Source organism: Pholcus phalangioides, unplaced genomic scaffold (genome assembly GCF_987345545.1).
Source record: "Pholcus phalangioides strain wild (caught in Gottingen) unplaced genomic scaffold, Ppha-v1.0 ptg000022l_1, whole genome shotgun sequence".
Taxonomy (NCBI): Eukaryota; Metazoa; Arthropoda; class Arachnida; order Araneae; family Pholcidae; genus Pholcus; species Pholcus phalangioides.
In genome coordinates, this window is record NW_028301615.1 from 25,427,065 (window position 1) to 25,440,694 (window position 13,630).

At 34.9% G+C, this 13,630-nt stretch overlaps 1 protein-coding gene across 1 annotated transcript; it reads right to left on the minus strand.

Moving 5' to 3' along the window:
- Positions 1-804: 804 nt before the first annotated feature.
- On the minus strand, positions 805-13,553 carry LOC149070068 (serine/threonine-protein kinase STK11-like). The gene is made up of 8 exons (XM_089249476.1): positions 12,914-13,553; positions 10,439-10,612; positions 7,773-7,905; positions 6,238-6,374; positions 5,218-5,345; positions 4,662-4,719; positions 3,350-3,561; positions 805-2,023 (listed from the first exon to the last, which is right to left on the minus strand). Exons 1-8 carry the CDS (start codon positions 13,354-13,356, stop codon positions 1,890-1,892), a joined length of 1,419 nt encoding a protein of 472 aa, XP_089105602.1. The 5' UTR covers positions 13,357-13,553; the 3' UTR covers positions 805-1,889.
- Between the last annotated feature and the right edge of the window lie 77 nt (positions 13,554-13,630).

A 13,630-nucleotide genomic window follows, 5' to 3' on the forward strand; every position in this document is an offset into this window, starting at 1 on the left:
ATCAAAATACTGTGCTCAAAGAGGAAGACTTAGGGATATGATAAAATTACTAGCTATTATCTATTATACAACAAAAAGCACTTTTCACATTAGCATTTCATTAATGATGAATGAAATTTTTGGATTATATAAAGATATATGACAACATTTCTTTCTCTAAGTAGCGAAATTTGCATCTGTGGATTATATGCTGGAAATTATGTTAAATTCAAACTGCAAGGATGAAGGCAGAAGAACCAAAACAAAAATTCTGAGTATTTTTGTCAGCATTTTGGTTCACATTTTCATCCTACAATTTGATACTCCCAATTTTGCTTCATTTTTTGTAAACTTTCAAGTATAGTAAAACCTGTCTATAACAATATTCTAGGGGCCTAGAAAACATATTTTTATAGACAGGTTATTGCTGTAGACAGTTTGAGCTTTTGCGCTATTTCCTATAAAATAGGAATGTCGCCAGGACCAAAGAAAATATTGTTATGGGCAGGTTTATCATTATAGACAGTATTATTATACACAGGTCACTGTATATATCCTGTTTTAGAAGATTCTACCACTTTCTATTCTGGTTTACTGTGATTATAATTGGCATTCATAGTTGTCTGTGGGCATATCAATATTTCTATCAGCCAACTTGGGCCCTTTGCCTGTTGTGGTCACAAATTTATATTCATAAAAATTTGTGGATGTTTGATTGCAATTAAGAAAAGGAAGATACTAAGATTTTGATGAAATTTCGAGCATTTCTCATTGGCAAGAACAGTCAATAAACAGCTATTAGACTGCAATTTTGTTTTTTTTTTTCAATTCATCCTAATGACTATGGCAACCTATTAGTACAAAAAAATTACTTTTTGTCTAACTAGTAACGAATCTGATTATCAGTGTTGTAAAAAGTTCTCTACGTGATATAAAATGACTATAGCTACAATACCTCGAAAAGAGAAAATTTCGATTGAAATTTCATTACGTACAGGCTGTTTTTAAAACGTTTGGTTGTTTTGTATCTTTTTCTCACCTTTTACCACAATGAGCACAAGTCCAAAACTGCAAATTTGATCCGCATTGTACATATTTATAATGCACGTTCAATTTTGTACTTCTGGCACAATAGGGCTGAATTGATTAAATAATCATACATATTGTTGTATCAATGTGATACATTTTCTACATTTTACTTTTCTTTCTTTGTACCAGCACAATGCATGGAACAACGCATTGATCAAGACATTATTCTTCTCTTTGTTCAAAGATATCTCACCTATTCACAGAGCCAAGGAATAACACAGACTGTTCCCACAGTGAAATGTCTTCCATATAAAAAAAATCACTAAACAAGGAAAAAACAAAACTCTGCATGAGTGTTTCACAGAATCCTTCTAAGAACCAAGTTCATAAATAAATTAAACGACTTCACTATTTTCTCTCAAATAGTGAGGTTCCTTGTACGAAAAAGTTTACGCATAATTCAATTTAAAAAATAAACTCCTCGCAAATCACAAACCACTAAAGTCTGCAAAAATACTAAGATTTAACATTCATCTACTAACCCTTTTGTCATGACGGTCGATTGCTAATTCATTTTTTGATTGGGATACTTGCAAAAGGAGTCATTCCTTTTTAACTAAAGCATACACTTGGTTGTCAGATCAAAATCGTTAGTAAATAAATTAAATAAGAATAAACAACACACATTAAAATGTAACAGAAACAATGAAAGTTATTGCAATCTGAGATTAGGTTAAAAATTTTCTTCAGAGAATTCGGAATATAGGAAGCAAAGATAAAATCCACAGGTGTAAAAAACAAAAAGGTAAAAGCGAGTATCGAGAAATGCACGTGCAATAACAAGAGAAGTATCTTGTTGGAAAATTGAAAACTTTTCGTCGTCAAGATTGCCTGCATAAGCTCATAACATTGATATTCATGCAGCTTGAGAGCTTTTGTTTCTTCTTTTTGTAATCTGAGCGTTTGTCTTCTTTGACATTGGATTCTCTGATATCTTCCACCGGAAGCTTCATGACTAAAAAAATAAATAAATAAAAAATGACTTTTGTAACCACAACAATAAGACAACTACGAAGTTTCTTTCTGAGAATAAATAAGGAAGGAAAACGGAGGTTTGCTATAAATCCCACTAATTAGAATTTTCTAATACAATTGTGCTTCATTTTAGGCAATATAGTAAATTGCTAATTGCATCAGTTTAGGGCAGCAGTTCTCAACCTTCTCCAACTCGAGGAGCCCTTTTTAGTATATTATTTATATGGCGGTACCCTTTAGGCTTCTTTTTGTTTGTTTGTTTATCAAATTTATTGATTTATTTTATTATCTTCCAGTGGCCATGGAGCCCCTGGGAAGTGCACATGGAGCATCAGTTGAGAACCGCTGGTTTAGGGTCCTCCGCGGTTCTGTCTATTAACTAACTCTGTTTGGATATAAGCCTATATGATTAGCATAAATAACTACAGAGCATATTGATAAATTGGCATATAATTTTTAGGGATGGGAAGAAAATGAAATTAAGAATTTCAATTGATTAATGAAATATTTTTTAGCAATAACAAACATGGTATAATATTAGTCGATGCTATAAAATATATTTTATTCACTTCATGCACTATTTTCTAGACATGAACTGCGAATCTTAGATAGGAATAGATCAAGAAATTCTGGCTGCCTGCATGAAACAATTAAATATGCTAAACATGCTTGTCATATCCTGGAATATCTTTACTTGGGTCTTGCGGTTTTTTTTGGTTTTTTTTCAGAAAATCAGTTATTTTATTGTTAATCATTGAGTTTGAAACTACTTTTGATTTTCATAATGTTGTGTGTTTCCCCCAGAAACAGTAGGAAATATTTAAGGGGAGGATTTCGCTCCCAAATGGTGCTGGGTGGTGGGGGGATTAGAGGATGTGCTTCCCAAATGTTAAAACTGATGTTGACAGTAAAGAAAATTTTGGTTTTTTCCTTTAAAACCCCCATCAAACTCAATTTAGCATTGAAATCCTCACCAGTTTTACTCATATTTCCCAATGCTGAAAAATTTGATAAAATTATTGATTCAAAAATTTAACAATTAACTATGGTCTCTTATCTAAAGTATTAGGAAATATAATTTAAGACATTAGATTGGTTTTGTGAAATAAAGTTAATTTACAAACTTTTAATGAAAATTCTATTCAAAATTTAATCAGATTGAACAAGTGGATTAACTCAACTAAAATTTTTAACTTCAATTGACAATTGATCGATTAATCTGACCATCTCTAACAATTTTCTACAAGTAAAAAAGAAAGAAAGGAAGACACTATACTTCTAAACTGACGTTAAAATATTGACTAACCACATGGATTGACTTGATAGAAGTACTCGTCATCGTCATCATCATCTTCTTCATCGTCATTCCCTTTCGCACCATCCTTAGATTTGCTGTCACCACCAAGATGGAGTGTCTCCAGGTAAGGTATCACAGTCATACTTCTATAAACATCTTGGTTCTTCTTCTGAGGAATAGGAACAGGTTTACCCAATCTTGGAGGCCTTCTCTTTAGCCACCTAAAAAGATCATGTTTTATTAGTGAAATATTTGTAAGTCAAAAATAGTTGTGATACTAGAAACATATATGGGTTTTGATAATTTTATACGAGCTCTCTTCCCAGGGTGATTCATGGCAGGGTGATTCATGAAATCATGGGCAGAACTTTGAAGAGCCACAGAACACATCTAAACAAGCAATTTTTGTCGCAAAATGCATGGCCATAAAACAAGTGAACTATTAACCAATGCTGTTATTGAAGGTGTAAAATGTTGGTTTTTTTTGCCACTTATCATCATTTATATTACAGATTGCAGAAGGGATGGAAAATGTAAATTGCAATGGCACTGCCTTGCAAGAATTCTCCGGAAGCTCAAAGACTGTATCAGGAGTGTTTTTCCGACAAGATGCATGCAGATTGAAAAATATTCAAGGGATTGTACCAGTGTTTGTATGAAATAGGATAAATTTTATCAATGCCATGAAGGAAAGCATGCCAGGATACCACAAAAAGTCTGTTTTGCACAGACACTGATGAAATCATTCAAAAATTTTTGATGTGGCACACATCTTGTCAGGAAACACTCCTAGTGCAGTCTTTTGGGCTTTCAAAGCATCTCCCATTAGCAACACCATATATGAAATGTGTGTCTGCTTTTTGCTGGCTCATGAAACCAGCCATCCCTTCTGCAATCCATGATGGAAATGATAAGTGACAAAACCAGGGCTTTATTCTTTCAATCACAGCAATGTCTAGCAGTCCACAGCTTACATTATGAGCATGCAATGCATGATGAAAATTGCTTGTTCAGATGTGTTTTGTAACTCGTGATAATTCTCTTGATTTCACTCTTGCTTTGCCATGAGTTCTGAATCATCCTGTAGAAATTTAGATACATGGGAAGGGGTAGAAAAGTATAGGGTTGAGCTACTTCCACATAAAAAAAAATCCTCATCCCGATTTATTAATATATTTTTACTAATCAATTGGAATGATCAGTACATGCAGATTCGATACAAAAAAAAAATAGTTTTAATAAATAGCTACTTTGACTCCAGGAAAATTAATTATGTGTAGGAAAATATAGTAAGCCTTGTATACATGTATAAAAAACTCACCTATGACTCCTAATCTGATGCAAAGCAAGCCTCTGATTTGGATCTTTTTGCAGCATACCTGGAAGAGGGATATTGAAAGCAAGGAATACATACGAGCATCCTCACACAAAAAAGCAAAATCATCCAAACATGATTATCTAGAATGGGGTTCTGACAGGGCTTGACAAATCTCAGGTACAGATCACCATGGCAACTAAAATATTGGCTAGGGTGCATGAATTTTTTCATGTGTGATGTCTGACAGCAATACAAAAATTTCGGAATTTGTATAACTTCCACCAACATGGGGGGGGTGGGAGGTTACAAAGTCCCAGAAAAGCCTAAAAAATTACTTTGGCTGTTGTTCCAGAAAAAATTTATACGTTTGACTCCTGGAAAATTTAACTGGAGCCTAGTATTCTTTTTTATTTGTCAAGCTATCTGGGCTTAAAAATCCACAAAAAGATTATCATTATTATACTTTTTTTGCATCATACATTTAACATGAATAATCAATGATTAAGAAAGTCTGGTGAACCTATGTTTATAATTTTTTAAATTACAAACTCTGACTTACCTTCTAATAAATCTTGAAGAGGTTCTTCAAGTTCATCTGGAATCTTGACGTCACATTTCCCAATATTTTCATAAAGTATATAAATACTATCACCTTCGAACGGATACTTCCCACTAGTTATGTTATACCTACGATGAATACGTGAAATGAATTTTTTTTTTCAAGACTGAAAACACAGGTTTAATATAAAGGGAGATAAATTAGATCAGGTACTGATCATATCATGTATCTGGAATTTCAACCATCAGCAATGAAAATGGGAATTTGTACACTATCCAATCTTCTACCACCACCTCCCAACTGAATTTTGTAGAAACCACATATCATAAATGTAGTGATAAGTTTCAATGCTGCTAAACTAGATTCAAAACACTTCTGGAAGAAAATACAGTGGAGTCTATCATCTGTGGCTAATTTTTTACTAGCCCATGCCTAAAGCATGCCTAGCCCAAGACCACAAATCTTATGCTTGCAGTGATTTTTATCATTGCCCTTATTTAAGTTTGCCAGACATACTGGATTGCCCTATATTATGAAAAAATTTTAGCCCATCTGCCACGAGGCTTATTTTTTCTAAAACATAATTTCAATGTTTGCAGTGCTTATTTAGATGCAGCTCTTTTTATTTTTGAATCAAAAAATGCCATCTTCAATTAATTGGCTGTGAAAACATTATTGTATAACATTCAAACATAAACTAATTAATTGTATTTTAATTATGGTTCTGAACATTTAGCAATCATTTTACTGCAAATACCTGTATCACAAATCTGTAATAACAAATTTTGATATTAAACAAGGTGACTTTGCTGTATGGAAACAACAATGTATTTCTCAATTCCTGAGTCATTAAAAAATAAAAATAAAATTTAATTTTTACAATTTTTTTCTTTCTGTTAGCGTCATCCAAATTTTTTTGACCATATCATGAGTAAATGAGTAAAATATGAAAGTTTTTAATTGATACTGGACATTAAGCAAGTTATGTAAAATGTTATCTCAAATATAAATGTTACTCACAAAGTCACTCCAGATGACCAAATATCAACCTTGAAGCCAGAGAAACTTTCAGCACCATTCGCAATCTCTGGTGGTTGAAATGCTGGAGAACCTTGACTAGTATGGCATGTGTCATCCAAAGCAAGATAGTCAATTGCCTGAAAAAAGTACACATTTCCCAGTTTAAAGAAATGAATAATTTGAAGACACAACAAACATTTGGCATTGGTGTCCTTATGGCAAATGGACAATTCCTCTGAGCTGTTAGATGACAGTCAAAAATTTACAACAGAACCAGAAATTTTGCATGCAGCTGAAGTACGAATTTTCAGTGAATAGTGATAATCATAAATGAATAATTTATTTTCTGTATTTTCCAATTTTAGATTGGCTGAACAGCTTAGAAAAAACATTGTGTTGTCAAACTGAATTATTTCTTCATGAAGTATCTATTGATCATGAATGTGTCTATCAATCTTTGCGAATGTGTACAGTTTGTTTCAACGTCAAAAAAAAAAAAAAAAAAAAAAATAGGTATTTCTTTGTGTGGTTGAAATCAGACATTTGTATAGAACAACATCAAAGTTGCAAGAAGAGTTAGGAGCTCTTGTTGATGAAGTAGCAACTTATCTTGATCATAAAAAGAAAAATAACTTTTATGCAAATAGAAGATGGAAACTCCAGTAAAAATTAACTGAACATATGAAAAACACCCTACAATCGTTTCAAGGCTAATGTAACCCCTTTTCAATGAGAAAAAGGGCATTGAAAAAATTCAATCAAACATTCAGTGAAAAAAGGGTTACATCAGCTTCAAAATGGCTGTACAGTATTTTTCATTTTTATTTTGAGTGAATTTCGTTGGAGTTTTCATCTTCCGATCTCAAACATTTCAGTTCACTCAGGCTTAATATGCTTGTTTATTTTATTTCATTATTAATATCATTTTCTGTATCCATTGCAACGTCATGAGGTAGCTCTTAATTTATACCGCTCAAGGATTTTATGAGTTTGGATGGCCATATACCATAGCTGCCAAGTTTTGAGAATGAGAATTCTAAAACAGGGCATTATCTGTAATAACTGCACACAAATAAAAATCATGTAAACAAAAAAATAGGATAGGCAGACTAAACGAGATGTATGGTCATCCTGGATATGAATCATCTCGCTGTTTCGACTGTAGGAATGCTGAAATAATGCTGGCTGTTTGGTAAATTTTGTCTCTTGCTCCCCCACAATGAATCGTTCCTTTGTGAGTCTATGCAAATTTACTTTAAGTATGTCATTTGGTTACTTTATTTTGAGTAGAAAAACTCAAGCAAAAGACTTTTTCCGGGTAATTTATCAGGGATTAATTTTTCTTGCCAAAAATAAGAATTTCTTGTAATTACGGTTAGAATTCAGGAGGTAGAATAATTTTTGGGTAGTCCAGGAGATGGACTGGGAGGCTTGACAGCTACGAAACAAATTTCTTAATTTTCAATACTTTAAATACCTGACCTAAAGTTTTAAAATCAAATTAAAATAATAGAGAGATGATAATTTTACAATACCTCGGCAACACCAAAATCAGAGATCTTCAAAGTGCCGCAATTAGTGATGAGCAAGTTTCCAGGTTTGATGTCTTTATGGATAATCCCTTGACTATGAAGGTACTCCAGGCCATCCAATAACTGACAGAAATACCTAAAAGTAATATATGAATTCTAGGTATATACTTATCACTTTACAAAGAAATGAAACAATGATCATGAAAATTTTTTGGTAGGCCATTTTGGTAAGCCTAAGGCTGTTGCAAAAAAAAAAAAAAAAAAAATGGTCCAATCATCTCTGGTACTTAGTACCCAAAACTGTTGATATATCATTCTTTGATGACAATGTTTCAACAATGCTTGAGACAAATATGGCTGAAATTAAGCTAGGAGCAGACAAAGGCAGAGAAGAAAAAAAATCAACTGAAGAGGTACATTCTGCACCAAAATTATTTTTCTTCCTTTACAAACACATTGAGTATTTGTCCTTCGTAAGTAGGCCTTTTTGTGCTCTCTCTCAGCACTGATTTCCACAACAAAGACCCTTCAACATGGAAAGATGATCTTGGCTACAAAGGAGGATTTTAAAAACTTGAGAAAACAGTTGTAGTGAACGACATTGCAGAAAGATGTGCCAAACTCATTCAGGATTCCAATAACTTTCTCACAAAAGATGAAATTGAGAAACAATTTGTGTTAGAGATTGCTGCCAGAGACCAAAAAAATACCCAACTGCTAATCCCAACCTAAATCCTCTTTCAGGAAAAAAATAATACTCATTCATTCACATTATGTTTTGATTCTATAATAATTATTGCTGCAGATAAAAATGTGTTTCTTTTATAGAAGTTGTGTGCATTATAAGTGATAAAATGATTTTCCACGTTATTTCAGGTATTTTTCTAACTAACTTTCAGGAAACTTAATGCAGAATGATTTTAAACAATTGTTGGGGTTGCCTGGATGTGTCCTAATAAATTTATCTAAGAAAATGGTCGTCATAGAGACTATCATAAAGTAGAATCCGAACTAATGTGATGGAAGGGCGGGCCGGATAGGCCAGAGTTCTGTAAATGTTCACTTCCTACCACCACCATACCATCAAAAACACTATTTTAATACCAGAAACAGCTCCCATTCATATTTTGTGACCTCTTGGTACAGGTCAGTACTTTATACATAATGTAAATGTTTGTTATGTACAGTACTATATATTTTAAAAATTTATTACAGGAAAAGGAAGTCCAAGAATATAAATTATAAATATGGTTAGAAATGAATTATATACCTTTTGCGTTTGATAATACAATTGAATAATCAACGTTGGATATACCCAAAATTCCAAAACGAACACGGCTATACACGTTTCGGAACTATATGAAGTTCCTTCATCAGTAGCAGAAATAAATAGGAAAGAAAATATTGAAAAACTCCTTATAGCGGGAGTTACTCGTTGTTGTAGACAAGAGTCAAATTCAAAATGTTCATTTTGAATATAGCAGTGAATATAGATGTATAGCCGTGTTCGTTTTGAAATTTTGGGTATATTCAACGTCGATTATTCAATTGTGTAAATATTGTTACAAAAATTATGTAAATAGTTCTTATTTATCTTATATTTTTTGCCTGTAAATAGCCTGTATAATCTTATGTAAAAAAGAAAATTAACACCTTCCTCTGTAAATATCACCAAATTGGGCAACAAACTTAACAAAGAGAAATAGATGGCTTTTTTTCTCAGCCCAAGATATCAAGGAAACAGTTATTTTCTGGATATTATGCCGAGGTGAACTCGGAAAGAAAAGTCATCTTGTTCCGACGGAGACAAGATGGCTTTCCTTTCCGAGTTCACCTCAGCATAATATCCAGAAAATGACTGTTTCTTTGAAAACTTAGCGAAGTTTGGCATCATGGTGCCAAGAGACTAAGCCAGATAGTTGAGGTTGAGATTCTACTGTACTGCTTTTGAACAGAATTAAACATTGCATAAAAGGCAGTGATTCTCAAAAAAAAAAAAAAACTTTTTTGAAGTGGTTCCTCAAAGCATATAAATAGGCACACAAATCAATATCGCCTGCTCACCATGAAGCCTGACAAAAGTTGGCGACACCCCTAGGAGAAACAACACATACTTTGAGAGACATTGGAATTGGCATTGCTTACTATGTTCTGACTTCAAGGCATTTGGGGGACACCCAGTAGTTCTCCTATTGAACTAAAATTGTGCACAGATTTTTTTTTTTTTTTTGATTACAACAGGATAAGGGGACGGAAGCAACAAAATTTTAATGTTCAGAAGATTGCTTACAGCTAAGGGCCACCCTGCTAATGCAAATATATTGAAAAGTATTGTAACAACATTTAACGGTTCAATTATAATTTTTTACAAAAGATGAACTTGGAAAAAAGAAAGTCACATGATCTTAGCTTGGAAAAAAAAAATCTATATTTTATGGGTATGATAAGTTAATTGAAAATGAGTTGGTGGTATGTAATTGCATTATCATATATTTTGCGACCAGTATTGAGTAAAAAAACAGAGCTGTCCCAATTTTCACACAAACAGGATACATGGTCACCACATTTGAATCTGGGATTACTATATTGTTATTTTGAAAAAACAGTGAAATATCGCTAAACAATTGTTTTTTACAACGAATGAAAAAAATTACTAAAGATGACTTTACCCATGGGCTTGCCAAACAGGCAGCTTGTTACAAGGAACCGAATCCAATATTTCTTGTAAGACAGTGACGCAATATTCCAGCACGAGATATAATTTTTGCTTCTCCTCATTCTGTAAGACTTCGATTAGTTTTATAACATTCTTGTGATTGAGTCTTCTAAGCAGCTGAATTTCCCTGGAACAACAAAACATTAAAATGAAATGAAAAATAAAAATTATAATAAATTTATTCAAGTTTAACTGCTCAACTAGACAGTGATATCTGCTATAGAAAAAACTCGGACTGAACAATAATGAACTCAGACATGGCAAATTCTTTGATTTAAAAAATAAAACTGTTGGCTTTATCTGATTCGCTAAATTGGGGTTCACTGTAGGCTATATATTTTCGCTGAGATTTTGAATTCAATTTCAAGTTGAGACACTTATACAAAGAGAATACACATGTACACTAGAGGCAGATTTATGGTTTTGGTGTCTTTGAGCATGGGCGGAGATACAGGGGCGCATTACCCCCCTAGCATCAAAGGTGAAGTCGACTGATCTAATGCATATATGTATAGATGAATTGACATCATCATCACCGCCCCCCCCCCCAACTTCCAAGTCTATCTCCGCCTATGCCTTTGGGCTACAAAAATGTTCCTGCTGTTCCCCAATTCTAGTCAGATTTTATTTATCACTCACAATTGTCTTCAAATTTGTTGCCCTAGACTATAGCCAGCATAGCACGCCTCTTTGTCACTCATAGTGACTCTCTTTGGTCACTTTCATGCTTGAACAATTCCTTGGTCATTTTTTCATCACTATTTTATTTTGGTCATTCACTGACCTGGTTCCTCGCTCTATAGGTCACTCCATTGCATACACACACTATCTAGGTCACTCTTTTGGTCTCTCCCATGCTCACACACTCTTTTGGTCTCTCCCATGCTCACACACTCTTCAGATCAAACTTTTTTTTTGCTCACTGATTTGGTTGTACTCTAAGGCTACATTCATAGTGAAGCCAAGAGGTAGAAGTCACAAGACTAGTAAGAAAAATGCATGGGGTGGAGGAAGAGAGCAGGAGGATGGAGAAAATGACTGGAGTAGTTCTGAAATGTAAGGGTGTGATGATTCCTCTGCAGAAGAGGGAAAAAAATAGGAGAAGCGGGCCAATCAGCAGGTAGCGAAAATCAGCAGATTGGTTGAGTGGTCTCTTTCCCTCTTTGGCCTCACATCTTGCGTATGTGAGGCATAGAACAAAACAATACAGACCAAGAGGTACTGGAGTGCATAATAGTGACTAGTGACAACAGCAATTTTGTTTTTGTCACTAGTCGCTATTATGCGCTCCCGTACCTCATGGTCCCTGCACTATGTGCACGGCCTAAGTCACTCACTAGTCTGGTCTCTCACACTAAGTCATTTTCATTGCTCATATGCTTGGACACACTTGAATGCTTATATGCTTGCAATCACTATAGAGCTAGCGCTAAAGCGGGTCTATATTTTGCATAACAAACAAATTATTTTTAACGAATCTATGTTTTGCACTGTTCTGTAACGAGCCCTCAGCTGACTAAAACTGACTTTACTGGACGCAGCACATTTTTATTATGGAATTTTCACTGCACAGTGAAAATTCACTAACAGTCTTTTATGCACAGAAGAGTTCTTTTCTCAAAGTTTGTACCACGATTTTCCTGCGATATACATCACAGTTTTCGGCATGCTCTGCTTTAGGGCTCTAGAGAGATATCACTCTTCTTGTCATTCACATACACACTTTATTAGTCACTTACTAACCTAGTCCCTCACTCTCTAGGCACACGTGGATTTATAGTTTTACCACCTGTGACCTATAGAAATTTTGTGGCTCTTCTCACATTCTACTAGTTTTCTTGGCTATTCATTCCTCAAATTTTAATCCCCTTGGCCTACAGCCTGCTAAGCCAACCCTTTTAAATATGTTTCTGAGTACCATTGACGTACAAATTCCTCTAATTTTTTTCTAAACTGTTTACAAACATCCTGTACAGTTGTTCGCTGCTGTGGTGGTCGAGTGGTCATAATGACAGACTCGCATTGCGGGGACGCGGGTTCGAGCCCCACCATTGCCACAGTGGTGGTCGGCTGAAGTTGGCTTTCTGTGGTTCCCAACTTTGAGTCGCAAATGCGAGCCGATCTCCCCGTTAAAAAGTCTCGCCACAGAGAGCAACAGTCCTACAAACAGTACAATCACTACACATCACTCACTTCAGTTCTGAGATATAGATGGCAGCACTGAAAAATCATACAGAACATTAGATACTCACTCAGACAGTTAGGTACACACACTTACACTTCCGGCACAACTCACTAGGTAGTAAATTGCCTATGGCGATAAACCTGAGTTGTGCTCGGTTTGAAAAAAAAAAAGAAGTTCAGTTGTTCAGTATAATGTACAAGAATAGTAAATAACGGAACAAAATCAGCAAAAAAAAAAAAAAACCTTTGAACGTTCTTTTCCCCGTTAGGGATTTTCCTCAGCCTCCTCTTCTTCAATATTTTGACAGCCCTGCGACAGAGGCTGACCGTGTCGAGAGCTTCCTTGACTTTGCCGTAGGACCCTTCTCCCAACAGTTCGCCGATGAGGTACTTCTCGACGAATTTCGGAGTCTTCTTGGAATTGCACGACGGGCCGAACTCCCTGGAGCTTATCCTGCGGAACGCGAGCGGCGAACACAGGACGTCATCGTCGTTGAGCCACAGGTCCATCGCCTGATACTCGCTCTCCTTCAACGACGACAGGTTCTCCGTCGAGTCCAAGAGGTAGACGCCGCTGGCGTCCGGAGTCATTTCCGACGACCGCTCATCGTTTTGATCGACAATATTTTGAATAGACATCAGATAATAAACAAAATCACAAGCAGTCGCTGATTTCTTATACTTCATGAAAGGATTCGCGGATACCGATCCGAATACTTAGAAATCACGGCTCAAATCGAAGCGCGATGAATTCCGATTTAGAAGATGATTTCAACGTTACGAACGCGGTTCCAAGTATCATTTTATTTGGGGCAATTGTTTTCTGCAACAATCAGTGCACAGACGTAAACACAACTTCGACACGGCCGGCTTTGACCACCGAGGACAGAAACCGCGAAAATTTTCAATTTCAGAACAATGTAAAAAAAAAATTAGAAAAAATTATAATTTATATCTTTTA